This window comes from Panthera leo, chromosome A1, assembly GCF_018350215.1.
Source record: "Panthera leo isolate Ple1 chromosome A1, P.leo_Ple1_pat1.1, whole genome shotgun sequence".
Classification (NCBI taxonomy): domain Eukaryota; kingdom Metazoa; phylum Chordata; class Mammalia; order Carnivora; family Felidae; genus Panthera; species Panthera leo.
In genome coordinates this window covers 111,046,776-111,059,621 of record NC_056679.1, presented here as the reverse complement: position 1 = coordinate 111,059,621, position 12,846 = coordinate 111,046,776, and the positions used below count along the sequence as shown (strand labels likewise).

The 12,846-nt window shown below is 38.3% G+C and overlaps 1 protein-coding gene across 18 annotated transcripts in view; it reads left to right on the top strand.

Annotated features, from left to right (window-relative positions):
• Positions 1–12,846, top strand: part of CDKL3 (cyclin dependent kinase like 3) — a 99,364-nt gene that overhangs the window by 63,362 nt on the left and 23,156 nt on the right. The window contains exon 11 of one of the 18 annotated variants that reach the window (XM_042935379.1): positions 6,320–6,489. The exons of 16 other annotated variants lie outside the window; for them this stretch is intronic. In XM_042935379.1, the coding sequence (XP_042791313.1) occupies positions 6,320–6,363 (44 nt within the window). In that variant the 3' untranslated portion in view covers positions 6,364–6,489. Of the gene's footprint in view, positions 1–6,319; positions 6,490–12,846 lie in introns of those variants that run through there. One more of the 18 variants, XM_042935422.1, reaches the window with a different exon arrangement.

The window sequence follows — 12,846 nt, the reverse complement described above, 5'->3', positions numbered from 1 at the left end:
ATCCAGGTAGGTCAATGAATGCCAAACAGGATAAACACAAAATTCCAGCAAGGCACATAATAAATTGCCAAAACGCAGGATGTATTAAAACGAAGATTTATTACTATCCAGGTAGGGTGAGGCCAACAATTGAGGAGACTGCCATTGAAAACATAGTTTGTTATATTCTTAGATCTCAAGAGAAAGGGATTACTCTATGCCACAGGGGACCACCTGGGCATACACCTGGGAAAGCACCAGGGTTGGTCAGGAAGCAGAGGGAAGGGTGGGGGGAACCTGGGAAAGAGCCTTTATCTTGGTTTCTATGGGAAGAAATGTGCAAGTCAGGGTAAGCAGTCTTAGGATTGGCTAGTTTGAGTAATTTCAGCAGGCTCTGAGATTTGGGGACTGTCCTTATTTGTCTCATACCTGGCCTTGGGGTGATTAGAGCAGAGGAATAGCAACCTGCAGTGTAAGAGCCTGATAAAGGATATAGTTAGGATATTGCATATGAAAAGCATGCTGACAGGTGAGTTCTTTACTATCTCTAATAATTGACTAGCCTTAGGAAGGAGCATTCTCCTCAGGGTCAGTAAGATCTCAGAATGCCAAAGCATCAAAAATAAAGAAAATAAAAAGGTATGATTAATATGCAGGGATATGGAGAAAATTTTAAAGCAGAGGAAAACAAACCAAAGAATAGGAGAAAAATCACATATGTGATAAGGTACTAGTATCCAAGGTGTATCAAGAACTCTTAAAACTCAATAATACAAAGTCAGCCCAATTTTTTAGATGGACAAAGGACCTGCTGTAGACTGAATTGTGTTCCTTCACAGAATTCATATGTTGAAGTCCTAACCCCCCTTGTGACTGTATTGAAGATGAGGCCTTTATAGAAATAATTAAGGTTAATAAGATCATAAAGGTAGAGCCATGATCTAATAAGCTTAGTGTCCTTTTAAGAAGAGAACCCAGAGATCTTTCTCTCTCTTTCTCTTCCTACTTCTACCAACCCCCATGTGCATGCCCTGAAGAAAGGCCATGTAAGGGCACAGTGAGGAGGTGGTGTCTGTAAGCCACGAAGACAGACTTCACCACAGCCCAACCATGCTGGTGTCCTGATCTTGGACTTCCAGCCTCCAGAACTGTGAGAAAATAAATTTCTGCTGTTTAAGCCACCCCATCTATGGTATTTTGTTATAGTGGCCTGAGCTAACACAGGATCTGGACAGATATTGTTCCAAGGAATATAGAAAATGGCCAACAAGCACTTGAAAATATGCTCAACATCATTAATCATCAGGGATATGCAAATCAAACCCCCAGAGATTCAGTGCCACTCCACACCCACACATTAGGATGACTAGAATCCAAAAGTCAGACAATAGCAAATGTTGGAGAGGATGTAGAGAAATTGTAACCCTTATACTCTGCTGGTGGAAATATAAAATGGTGCAGATACTCTGGAAAAATAGTCTGGCAGTTCCTTAAATAATTAAACACATAGTTACCTTATGACCCAACAATACTACTCCTAGGTACATACCCAAGAGAAATGAAAACATATCTATATACACTGAAATTTGTACACAAATATTTATAATAACATTATTAGCAATAATTAAAAGTAGTAATGACCCAAATGTCCATCAGCTGATGAATGGATAAGCAAAATGTGGCATTTCCTTGCAATGGAACATTCTATGGCCTTAAAAAAGGAATAAAGTAGCAATGCATGGTACAACATGGATGAACCTTGAAAATATTTTGCTGAAAGAAGCCAGTCACAAAAAGACCATGTATTACATGACTCCACTCCTATGAAATGCCTGGAACAGAGAAATCTATAGACAGAAAATAGGTTGTTAAAAACTTTCTCATACTTTTGCATATTGCCAAAATCAATTTGCTAGTATTTCACTTAGAACTTTCACATCTATGTCATGGGTGAGAATGAACTGTAATTTTCCTTTCTTACAATGTCCTTGTCAGACTTTCGATCAAATCATGCTGATTTAGTAAAATTGGTTGGGAACTGTGCAATCTATATAGCTATTCAGATATTCACTCCCCTTTTCTCTAAGAGATCATACATCCTTGCCTTTGTGATTTGTAGTAGCACCTATGAGGGAGGTACATTTCCTTGACCCACTGAGTAGAGATTGAACATCTGACTTGCTTTGGCAAATGACGTGTAAATGGACAAGCCATACACTATGTCTGAAAGGATCCATTATGTCTTTGTGCCATCTCTCTTGTTCTTTATCTTCTGACATTAGATGATAACAGTAAATCCCAAATAGTTCCTTCAGCTCGCATCACAGGGATGTGAGCCACAGCATACCCACAGCTTGGAGAAGAGCTGCAACAAATCTGTTGCATCTGAAGCATAACATGAGAAAGAAATCCTCATTGTTTTGAATCACTGAGACTTAGAGATTATTTGTTTCCACAGAGTAAGATAGCAAAATTTCACTATTCTTCGAAAGATTTTATGTAAGATTAGTTTGTTTTTTTAAGTTTGTTTGTTTGTTTATTTATTTATTTATTTTGAAAGAAAGAGGGAGGGAGCGAGTGAGAGAGGAGCGGGGGCGGGCGGGGGGAGGGAGAGAGAGAGAGAGAGGGAGAATGCCAAGTAGGCTCCACACTCAGTGAGGAGCCTAACACTGTGGCTCTATCCCACGACCCTGGGATCATAACCTGAGCCGAAATCAAGAGTCAGATGCTCAACTGACAGAGCCATCCAGGTGCCCCAGATTATTTTCTTATTAAAATGATAAAATGTATCGGTGAAGCCATCTGGGCCTGGAGTTCTCTTTGTGGGAGTGTCTTCCGCACTTCCTTCCCTTTGACCTCTCTCTCCTTTCATTTAGTTTTCATGGTTTTGTTTCATAATGAAGTATTCATACATCTGAATAAATTAATATCTGGGCTGTGAATTAGATACTTTTTCCTTCTTCTTCTTCTTCTTCTTCTTCTTCTTCTTCTTCTTCTTCTTCTTCTTTGGTTATTAAAGAAACTCAGCAGTAGATTTTTTTTTCAAGTAGTATCTATACCCAATATGGGGTTTGAACTCACAATCCTGAGATCAAGAGTCACATGCTCTACCAACTAAGCCTGCCAGCCAGGTGCCCCACTTGTCTATAATTTTTTTTAAGTCCATTATGTACTCTTTCTAAAGTTGTGCTACTACCACACAAACTAATGTCAGATAAAAAAAAACTATAATCCAAATATACTTATAACTCTTCAGTGGCAATAGCACAACATCACTGTTGCTACAAGCCCTACTTAATTGTGAATTTTGGAGTATCTAGGAGACTGATTTATATCAGGAAGAAGAGGGAAATAATGTGGTCACATGGGTGAGAGATCAGCTTTGAAATTGTAGAGGACAAACCTGAATGTGTGATTGGTGCAAAGCCAAGCATTAGTAATGTACTTCAATAAAAAGATGGGCTTGGGGCGCATGGGTGGCTCAGTTGGTTAGGCGACCGACTTTGGCTCAGGTCATGATCTCACAGTTTGTGAGTTCAAGCCTTGTGTCAAGCTCCAGCTCAGAGCCTGGAGCCTACTTCAGATTCGTGTCTCCCCCTCTCTGTACCTCTCCCCTGTTCATGCGCATGTGTCTCTGTCTCTCAATAATAAATAAATGTTAAAAAAAATAAAAAGATGGGCTTTACGTTGGCCTTGAGCTGAGGACATTATTACTTGATATAGGCTAGAGGTCTTGTGCTTTGGTACTATGCTAGATTTTCTGAACTGAATATCTAGTACACTTCTTCATGAGTTCATCATTCCCCAGGCAGGCACTTCTGTCCTCCCACTGGCAAAATGCATCAAAATATTTTGCATCTAGATGAGTTTGTTTTTATCAAACGCCTAATCGTAATTCTAATTTTTTTTAATGCTTTTATTTATTTTTGAGACAGAGAGAGACAGAGCATGAGAAGGGGGAAGGGCAGAGAGACAGGGAGATACAGAATCTGAAGCAGGCGCCAGGCTCTGAGCTGTCAGCACAGAGCCCGATGCGGGGCTTGAACTCATGGACTGTGAGATCATGACCTGAGCTGAAGTTGGACGCTAAACCGACTGAGCCACCCAGGCACCCCTAATCCTAATTCTAGATAAGGCTGGATCCAAACTTCCCTCAAATTGGCTTGTCTCTCATTCTGCAGCATCACCTGACTTCATTAGAATCCAAGGATCCAAGGGACTCACATCGTGTTGGCAACAGCAGCAGTGTGTGGGAAAGTTTTTAATGACCAACTCCTTTTATTTGAAAGTTAGATCCTATTAATTAATTGATTTTTTTTTTTTGCTGCTGCTGCTGCTACTTGTTTGTTGTTTTTCTACGAATTTGTCCATTTCACCTAAATTTCTAAATTTGTCAGGATAAAGTTGTTCATAATATTCTCTTATTATAAAAATCTGTAGGATTTATAGTGAAGTCCTCTTTTTGATTATTGACAGTGAAAATTTCTATTTTCTCTCATTTTTCCTTGGTAATTTTTTTTTAATGTTTATTTTTGAGAGAGAGGGAAAGAGAACATGAGCAGGGGAGGGGCAGAGAGAGAGGGAAAGAGAACATGAGCAGGGGAGGGGCAGAGAGAGAGGGAGACACAGAATCCTAACCAGGCTCCAGGCTCCTAGCTGTCAGCACAGAGCCTGATGTGGGGCTCGAACTCACAGACCATGAGATCATGACCTGAGCCAAAGTCAGACGTTTAACCTACTGAGCCAGCCAGGCGCCCCTCCTTGGTAAGTTTTGACAGAGATTTATTAGTTTCTACGTCTTCAATGAAAATGATCCTTTCTCTGCTTGTTTTTTAGGTCATTAATGTTTGCTTTTATCCTTAATTTTTTCCCTCTACTTTCTTTAGCATAAATTTTGTGTTCATTTTCTAACTTAAATCGTTATCAGCCACTGTTCTTTTTATAATAAGCATTTTAAAGTGATATGTTTACCTCTAAGCACAAATTTTCACCTCTGTGTCACACAAATTTCTATATGTAGTATTTTCATTATTGTTCAGTAAAAGGTATTTTCTAATTTCTCTTGTGATATCTGCTTTGACCCATGAGTTACTGAGAAATGTAATTCTCAGTCTCCAAACATATGAGGATCTTTGAAATTACTATTTACCTTAATTAGAGTGTGGTCAGAGAACACAATCTGTATTAATTCAGCCCTTTGAAATTTATTGACTTGTTTTATGTACCAGCATATAGTAAATTTTTTAACTTTAAAATAATGTGTATTCTCTAGTCATTGGGTACAGTATTCTCCAGGTGTCAGTTCAAGACTGTTGTGTTATTCAGATCTTCAAATCATTTCTTATTCTTTGGCTGTGCCTATTCTAACAGGTATCGACCAGGTGTGTGTTAAAATTTCAAACTATGATTATGGAATTCTCTATTTCTCCTTTTAATTTTATTTTTTCTTTATGTACATTTAAGGGTATGTTTTTAGGTGCAAAAATGTAGATTTATTACATTTTCCTGCTGAATTTTACCTTTTTTGGTTATGAAATATCTCTCATCTTTGTTCATTATGAAATATTTCTTGCCATAAAGTCTACTTGATCTGTTATCAATACAACTACACTAGCTTTGTCTGTTTAGAGTTTGTATGGTACATTTTTAATTTTGACTTTCAATATTCCTATGTATTTATATTTCATCTAAATGGTTCTTTTATAAGCAGCATAATTTTAATTTTTTTTAATCCAGTCTGACAATTCATGTCTTTTATTTGAAGGATTTTATTTAGAGCCATTTATATTTAATTTAGTTATTGCTATCTTTGGTTTTAAATTTATCAGCTTACTGTTTATTTTCCATTTGTTCTACTTGTTCTGTTTTTTTCCCCCTCCCTTTATTGCTTTCTTTGGATTTTTTGAGTATTTTTATTTTTCAAGATTTCCCTTTTATTTAATTATACTGTTTTACAATTCTCTGTAGACTATCACATGCATCTTTGACTTACTAGAGTTTAATAAAATTAGTACTTTTACTTGTTTTTGGACAATGAAAGGACCTGAGATTATCTTTACTCCTTATACTTCTCTCCTGACTTATGTGTTATTTTTGTCATGTATTTTAATTATGTATGTGTTAGTTCTACAATACACTATTATTGTTTTAGACAGTTAATATTTAACATTTTTGTTGCTGTGTATTTTCCTCCCAGAATTTCCAAGCTTACATCTGGGATCATTTTACTGAAATTTGCCTGAAAACTACCCTTTCATACTTCCTTTAATGTAGACCTGTTGTTGACAAAGCCACACATTTATGTTTTTCTGAAAATATCTTTATTTCATTTTCATTTTAGGGCTTTTGAAATGGATTTTAAGTCTTCAGTTGAATGAATTTTGACAATTGTATTCACCCATGCAATACTACCTGAAACAAGATCTAGAACATTTCCATTACCCTAGTCCTTTTTCCAGGGAATTTTCTACTCCCCCTTAATCCAAACACTTTCTGAGTTCTGACACCATAAATTAGTTTTGCCCATTTTCAGACTTTGAAATTTGAATCATATAAATAGAATACAGTGTGTATACTTTGGTGTGATGTTTTGAGATTCATCCATGGTTTGCAGGTGTCAGTTATTTGTTACTTTTTATGGCTATGTAGTGTTTTGTTGTATGAAAATCAAACAGTTTCCTTATCCATTCTCCTGTTGACACATATTTGGATTGTTTTAATTATTACGATTAAGGATACTATGAACTTTCTTGCACAAGCCTCTTTGTGGATATGAACCACTGTTTCTCTTGGGAAAATACTTAGAAGTAGAATTCCTGGGTCATAGGGTAGGTATATATTCAAATTTTTAAGAAACTACCAAGGAGTTCTCTAAAATGAGAGAACTCTTTGAACACCCATCAACAATAGATAAGAGTTCCAGTTGTACCATATCTTTATAAACATTTCATACTATAAGTTGTTTTCATTTTATCCATTTTAGTGGATGTATATTAGCATCTCATTGAGGTTTTAATTTGCATTTCCCTAGGGAATAATGATGTTAAGCATCTTTTCACATGCTTATTTGATATCCTCATATCTTTTTTGTTAACTGTTCATATATTTTGTACATTTTTTGCACATTGTAAATTGGAATGTTTGCTTCTTATGAGAGAGAGTGTGCACAAAGGGGAGTGGCAGAGAGATGGAGAGAGAGGATCTCAGGCAGGCTCCACTTTGTCAGCATAGAGCCCCACACAGGGCTTGATCCCACGAACCATGAGATCATGACCTGAGCAGATATCAAGAGTTAGACACTTAACCAGTTGAGCCACCCAACCAACCTGGAATGTTTGCTTTTTTGTTGCTAGTTTTTAGAGATTCTTGATATATTCTGGATAGAAGTCTTTTGTCACACATATGCATTATAAATATTATCTCCCAATGTGTGATATTATCCATTCACTTCCTTAAAGATATCTTCTTTTTATATAAAGAAATGGAAAGACATTCCCTGCTCATGGATTGGAAGAATAAATATTGTCAAAATGTCAATACTACCCAAAGCTATCTACACATTCAATGCAATCCCAATCAAAATTGCACCAGCATTCTTCTCGAAACTAGAACAAGCAACCCTAAAATTCATATGTAACCACAAAAGGCCCTGAATAGCCAAAGTAATTTTGAAGAAGAAGACCAAAGCAGGAGGCATCACAATCCCAGACTTTAGCCTCTACTACAAAGCTGTCATCATCAAGACAGCATGGTATTGGCACAAAAACAGACACATAGACCAATGGAATAGAATAGAAACCCCAGAACTAGACCCACAAATGTATGGCCAACTCATCTTTGACAAAGCAGGAAAGAACATCCAATGGAAAAAAGACAGTCTCTTTAACAAATGGTGCTGGGAGAACTGGACAGCAACATGCAGAAGGTTGAAACTAGACCACTTTCTCACACCATTCACAAAAATAAACTCAAAATGGATAAAGGACCTGAATGTGAGACAGGAAACCATTAAAACCCTAGAGGAGAAAGCAGGAAAAGACCTCTCTGACCTCAGCCGTAGCAATCTCTTACTCGACACATCCCCAAAGGCAAGGGAATTAAAAGCAAAAATGAATTACTGGGACCTTATGAAGATAAAAAGCTTCTGCACAGCAAAGGAAACAACCAACAAAACTAAAAGGCAACCAACGGAATGGGAAAAGATATTTGCAAATGACATATCGGACAAAGGGCTAGTATCCAAAATCTATAAAGAGCTCACCAAACTCCACACCCGAAAAACAAATAACCCAGTGAAGAAATGGGCAGAAAACATGAATAGACACTTCTCTAAAGAAGACATCCGGATGGCCAACAGGCACATGAAAAGATGCTCAACGTCGCTCCTTATCATGGAAATAGACATCAAAACCACACTCAGATATCACCTCACGCCAGTCAGAGTGGCCAAAATGAACAAATCAGGAGACTATAGATGCTGGAGAGGATGTGGAGAAACGGGAACCCTCTTGCACTGTTGGTGGGAATGCAAAGTGGTGCAGCTACTCTGGAAAACAGTGTGGAGGTTCCTCAGAAAATTAAAAATAGACCTACCCTATGACCCAGCAATAGCACTGCTAGGAATTTACCCAAGGGATACAGGAGTACTGATGCATAGGGGCACTTGTACCCCAATGTTTATAGCAGCACTCTCAACAATAGCCAAATTATGGAAAGAGCCTAAATGTCCATCAACTGATGAATGGATAAAGAAATTGTGGTTTATATACACAATGGAGTACTACACGGCAATGAGAAAGAACGAAATATGGCCCTTTGTAGCAATGTGGATGGAACTGGAGAGTGTGATGCTAAGTGAAATAAGCCATACAGAGAAAGACAGATACCATATGTTTTCACTCTTATGTGGATCCTGAGAAACTTGACAGAAACCCATGGGGGAAGGGAAGGAAAAAAAAAAAAAAAAGAGGTTAGAGTGGGAGAGAGCCAAAGCATGAGAGACTCTTAAAAACTGAGAACAGGGGCGCCTGGGTGGCGCCGTCGGTTAAGCGTCTGACTTCAGCCAGGTCACGATCTCGCGGTCCGTGAGTTCGAGCCCCGCGTCAGGCTCTGGGCTGATGGCTCGGAGCCTGGAGCCTGTTTCCGATTCTGTGTCTCCCTCTCTCTCTGCCCCTCCCCCGTTCATGCTCTGTCTCTCTCTGTCCCAAAAATAAATAAAAAACATTGAAAAAAAAATTAAAAAAACAAACAAACTGAGAACAAACTGAGGGTTGATGGGGGGTGGGAGGGAGGGGAGGGTGGGTGATAGGTATTGGGGAGGGCACCTTTTGGGATGAGCACTGGGTGTTGTATGGAAACCATTTTGACAATAAATTTCATATATTGAAAAAAAAAAGATATCTTCTTTTTAAAGAAAAGAAAAGAAGAAGATGAAAAGCATGTGGTTAGGATTAGAATTCGCTTTTAAACAGTTACAAATTCATCCTCACTGATTATTAGAAAATGTATTTTTAAAGTATCTGGAGAGAAAACTGTTGAATTTAGCAAATTGTCACAAATCCAAGTTAGAAAACATTTTGTCGGGGAAGACTTTGGATAAAGTAGGTAATCTGATGCATTGCTAGTGGGAGTGTAATTGGTGCATGACTTTTGTAGCACTTTGAAAATACCTATCAGAAATAAAAATGTAGATACCTTTTGAACCAGAAAAAAAAAAAAGATATCTTCTTTTTAAGGTATAGTTTATGTAAAATAAAATGCACAGATTCTGTTTAGCTTCATATGTTGTGACAAATATACTTATGTAACAACCACCCAAAGCAAAATATAGAACAATTATATCAAAATATAGAACAGCCACCCAAAGCAAAATATATAACAAATAAACAATTATATATTTTTCAGTCAATATCTCCTACCAGAGGCAACCGCTTTCTGACTTCTGTTACCACAGATTAGTATTATTTGTATTTGAATATTATATAAATAGAATCATATAGTATATATGTAAATGAACCATATAGTAGATATTCTTTTGTACTTGGCTTCTTTTTTTCACAGTGTTTTTGAGATTCATCAATGTTGTATATGTATATTCAATTCATTCCTTTTTTTATAGCCTTCTTGAGATATGTCTAACAAACCATATAATCTATCCACTTAAAGTAGTTCATTCCTGGGGCACCTGGGTGGCTCAGTCGGTTAAGCCTCTGACTCTTGGTTTTGGCTCAGGTCATGATCTCACGATTTGTGGGTTCAAGCCCTGCATGGGCTCTGCGTTGACATTGCTACCAGCACAGAGACCAATGTGGGGCTCGATCCCACAAACCATGAGATCATGACTTGAGCTGAAATCAAGAGTTGGATGTTTAATCCACTGAGCCATCCAAGCACCCCTAGTCTTTGTTTTAAAGTCTATTTTGTCTGATATAAATATTGCTATCCTGGATTTTTTTTTTTTTGCTTCAATTTTCATGAGAAAAGTTTTTCCATCTCTTCACTTTCAGTTGCTGACAGATTTTAATACTTTTTTAAAAATCAATTTGTTTATTTTGAGAGAGAGAGTGAAGGGAAGAGAGAGAGAGAGAGAGAGAGAGAGAGAGAATCACAAGCAGGCTCTGCACTGTCAGCACGGAGCCCAGTGTGGGGCTTGAACTCACAAACTGTGAGATCATGACCTGAACCGAAATCAAGAGCCAAATGATTAATCAACTGAGCCACCCAGGCACCCAGATTTTAATACTTCTATGCATATGTTTATACAAATATTTTGTGGACATGTTTTCATTTTTCTCAGGCAAATACCTTTGAGTAGTATTGCTAGGTCATAGAGTAGATATGTACATTAAACTTTCTAGAAAAACTGCTAAAGAGTTTTCCAAAGCAGTGATCGAAGATTTAAGTTGTTACATATTCTTACCGATGTTGGGCTTATCATCTCTTCTTTTAACCATTTTAGGGGGGATGTTGTAGTATTTCATTGGGGTTTTAATTTGCATTTCTCTGATGAGTAATGACTGAGTCCCTTTTCATATGCTTTTTGGCTATTTGTAATGTGTTTTTGTTGCCCATTGAAGACTTCTGTTCATTTTTAATGTGTTCTTTGTCTTTTTTGTTAACTTATAGGGTTTTTTAATCTATTCTGAATACAGATCCTTTATTGATAGAGAACATTTTTCCAGTACATAAGTATGTAGCTTGCCTATTCATCTTTCTTTTTTTTTAATTGTTTTTTTAATGTTTATTTTTGAGGGAGAGAGAAAGACAGATCATGAGCAGGGGAGGAGCAGAGAAAGAGGGAGACACAAAACCCAAAGCAGGCTCCAGGCTCTGAGCTGTCAGCACAGAGCCCGAAACAGGGCTCAAACCCACGAACTGTGAGATTATCACCTGAGCTGAAGTCAGATGCTTAACTGACTGAGCCACTCGGGCGCCCCCTTCTTTCTTTCTTTTTTTAAGTTTAATTATTTTCTTTCTTTCTTTCTTTCTTTCTTTCTTTCTTTCTTTCTTTCTCTATTTATTTATGTTTATTTATTTCTGAGATAGAGAGACAGAGCATGAGTGGGGGAGGGGCAGAGAGAAAGGGAGACACAGAACCCAAAGCAGGCTCCAGGCTCTGAGCTGTCAGCACAGAGCCCCACGTGGGACTTGAACTCACAAACCGTGAGATCATGACCTGAGCTGAAGTCAGTTGCTGAACCGACTGAGCCACCCAGGCACCCCTTTAATTATTTTTTTTTAGAGAGAGCATGAGCAGGGGAGGAGCAGAGAGAGAGGAGAGAGAGAACCTCAAGCAGACTTTGTGCTGCCAGTGCAGAGCCCATTGTGGGGCTGGAATGTGAGATCATGACCTGCGCTGAAATCAAAAGTCCGACGCTTAACCGGCTGAGCCACCCAGGCACCTCTGCCTATTCATCTTTCTAATGGTATCTTTTGATGAGTAGAAATGTTGAATTTTGATGAAGTCCAACTTATCAATGTTTTCTCTTATGGCTAGTGCTTTCTATGAGCTAAATAAATTTTACCTGCCCCAGAGTTGCAAAGATACTCTCCTATGTATTTTCTAGAAGTTTTACAGTAGTAATATTTGATGGATTTAGATCTAATCTTAAATTATTTTTGCATATGGAATATAATGGAGGTTGAAGCTCATTATTTCCCCAATCAGATATCCTATTATTCTATTACCATTCATTAAAAATACTTTTCCTTTTGGGGCACCTGGGTGGCTCAGTCGGTTGAGCGTCCGACTTCGGCTCAGGTCATGATCTCACGGTTTGTGGGTTTGAGCCCCACTTCGGGCTCTGTGCTCAGCGCCTGGAGCTCTGTGCTGACAGCTCAGAGCCTGGAGCCTGCTTTGGGTTCTGTGTCTCCCTCTCTCTCTGCCCCTCCCCTGCTCATGCTCTCTCTCCATGTCAAAAATAAATAAAACATTTAAAAAAATACTTTTCCTTCCTTCCATTTAATTGATTTGACACCAGGGTGTGTGTGTGTGTGTGTGTGTGTGTGTGTGTGTGTGTGTGTGTGTGTTGGGGGTGGGAACCAAAATTGAATACAAATCATAACAAATGAATAAAATAGCCACACTGGAGAGGGTAGTGAAGGAAAGAACTAACCTAAATAACTTTAGAAAAGAGTATTTTGGGGGCACCTGAGTGGCTTGGTCAGTTAAGCATCCAACTTCAGCTCAAGTCATGATCTCATGCTTCGTGAGTTCTAGCCCCGCATCGGGCTCTGTGCTGACAGCTCAGAGCCTGGAGCCTGCTTCAGATTCTATGTCTCCCTCTCTTTCTTTGAAGAAATGGCTGACTCCAGGGCTGGGGTAGGGAAAGTAGATGATGAGCCTGCAACATCTTATTGTGCCAGAAA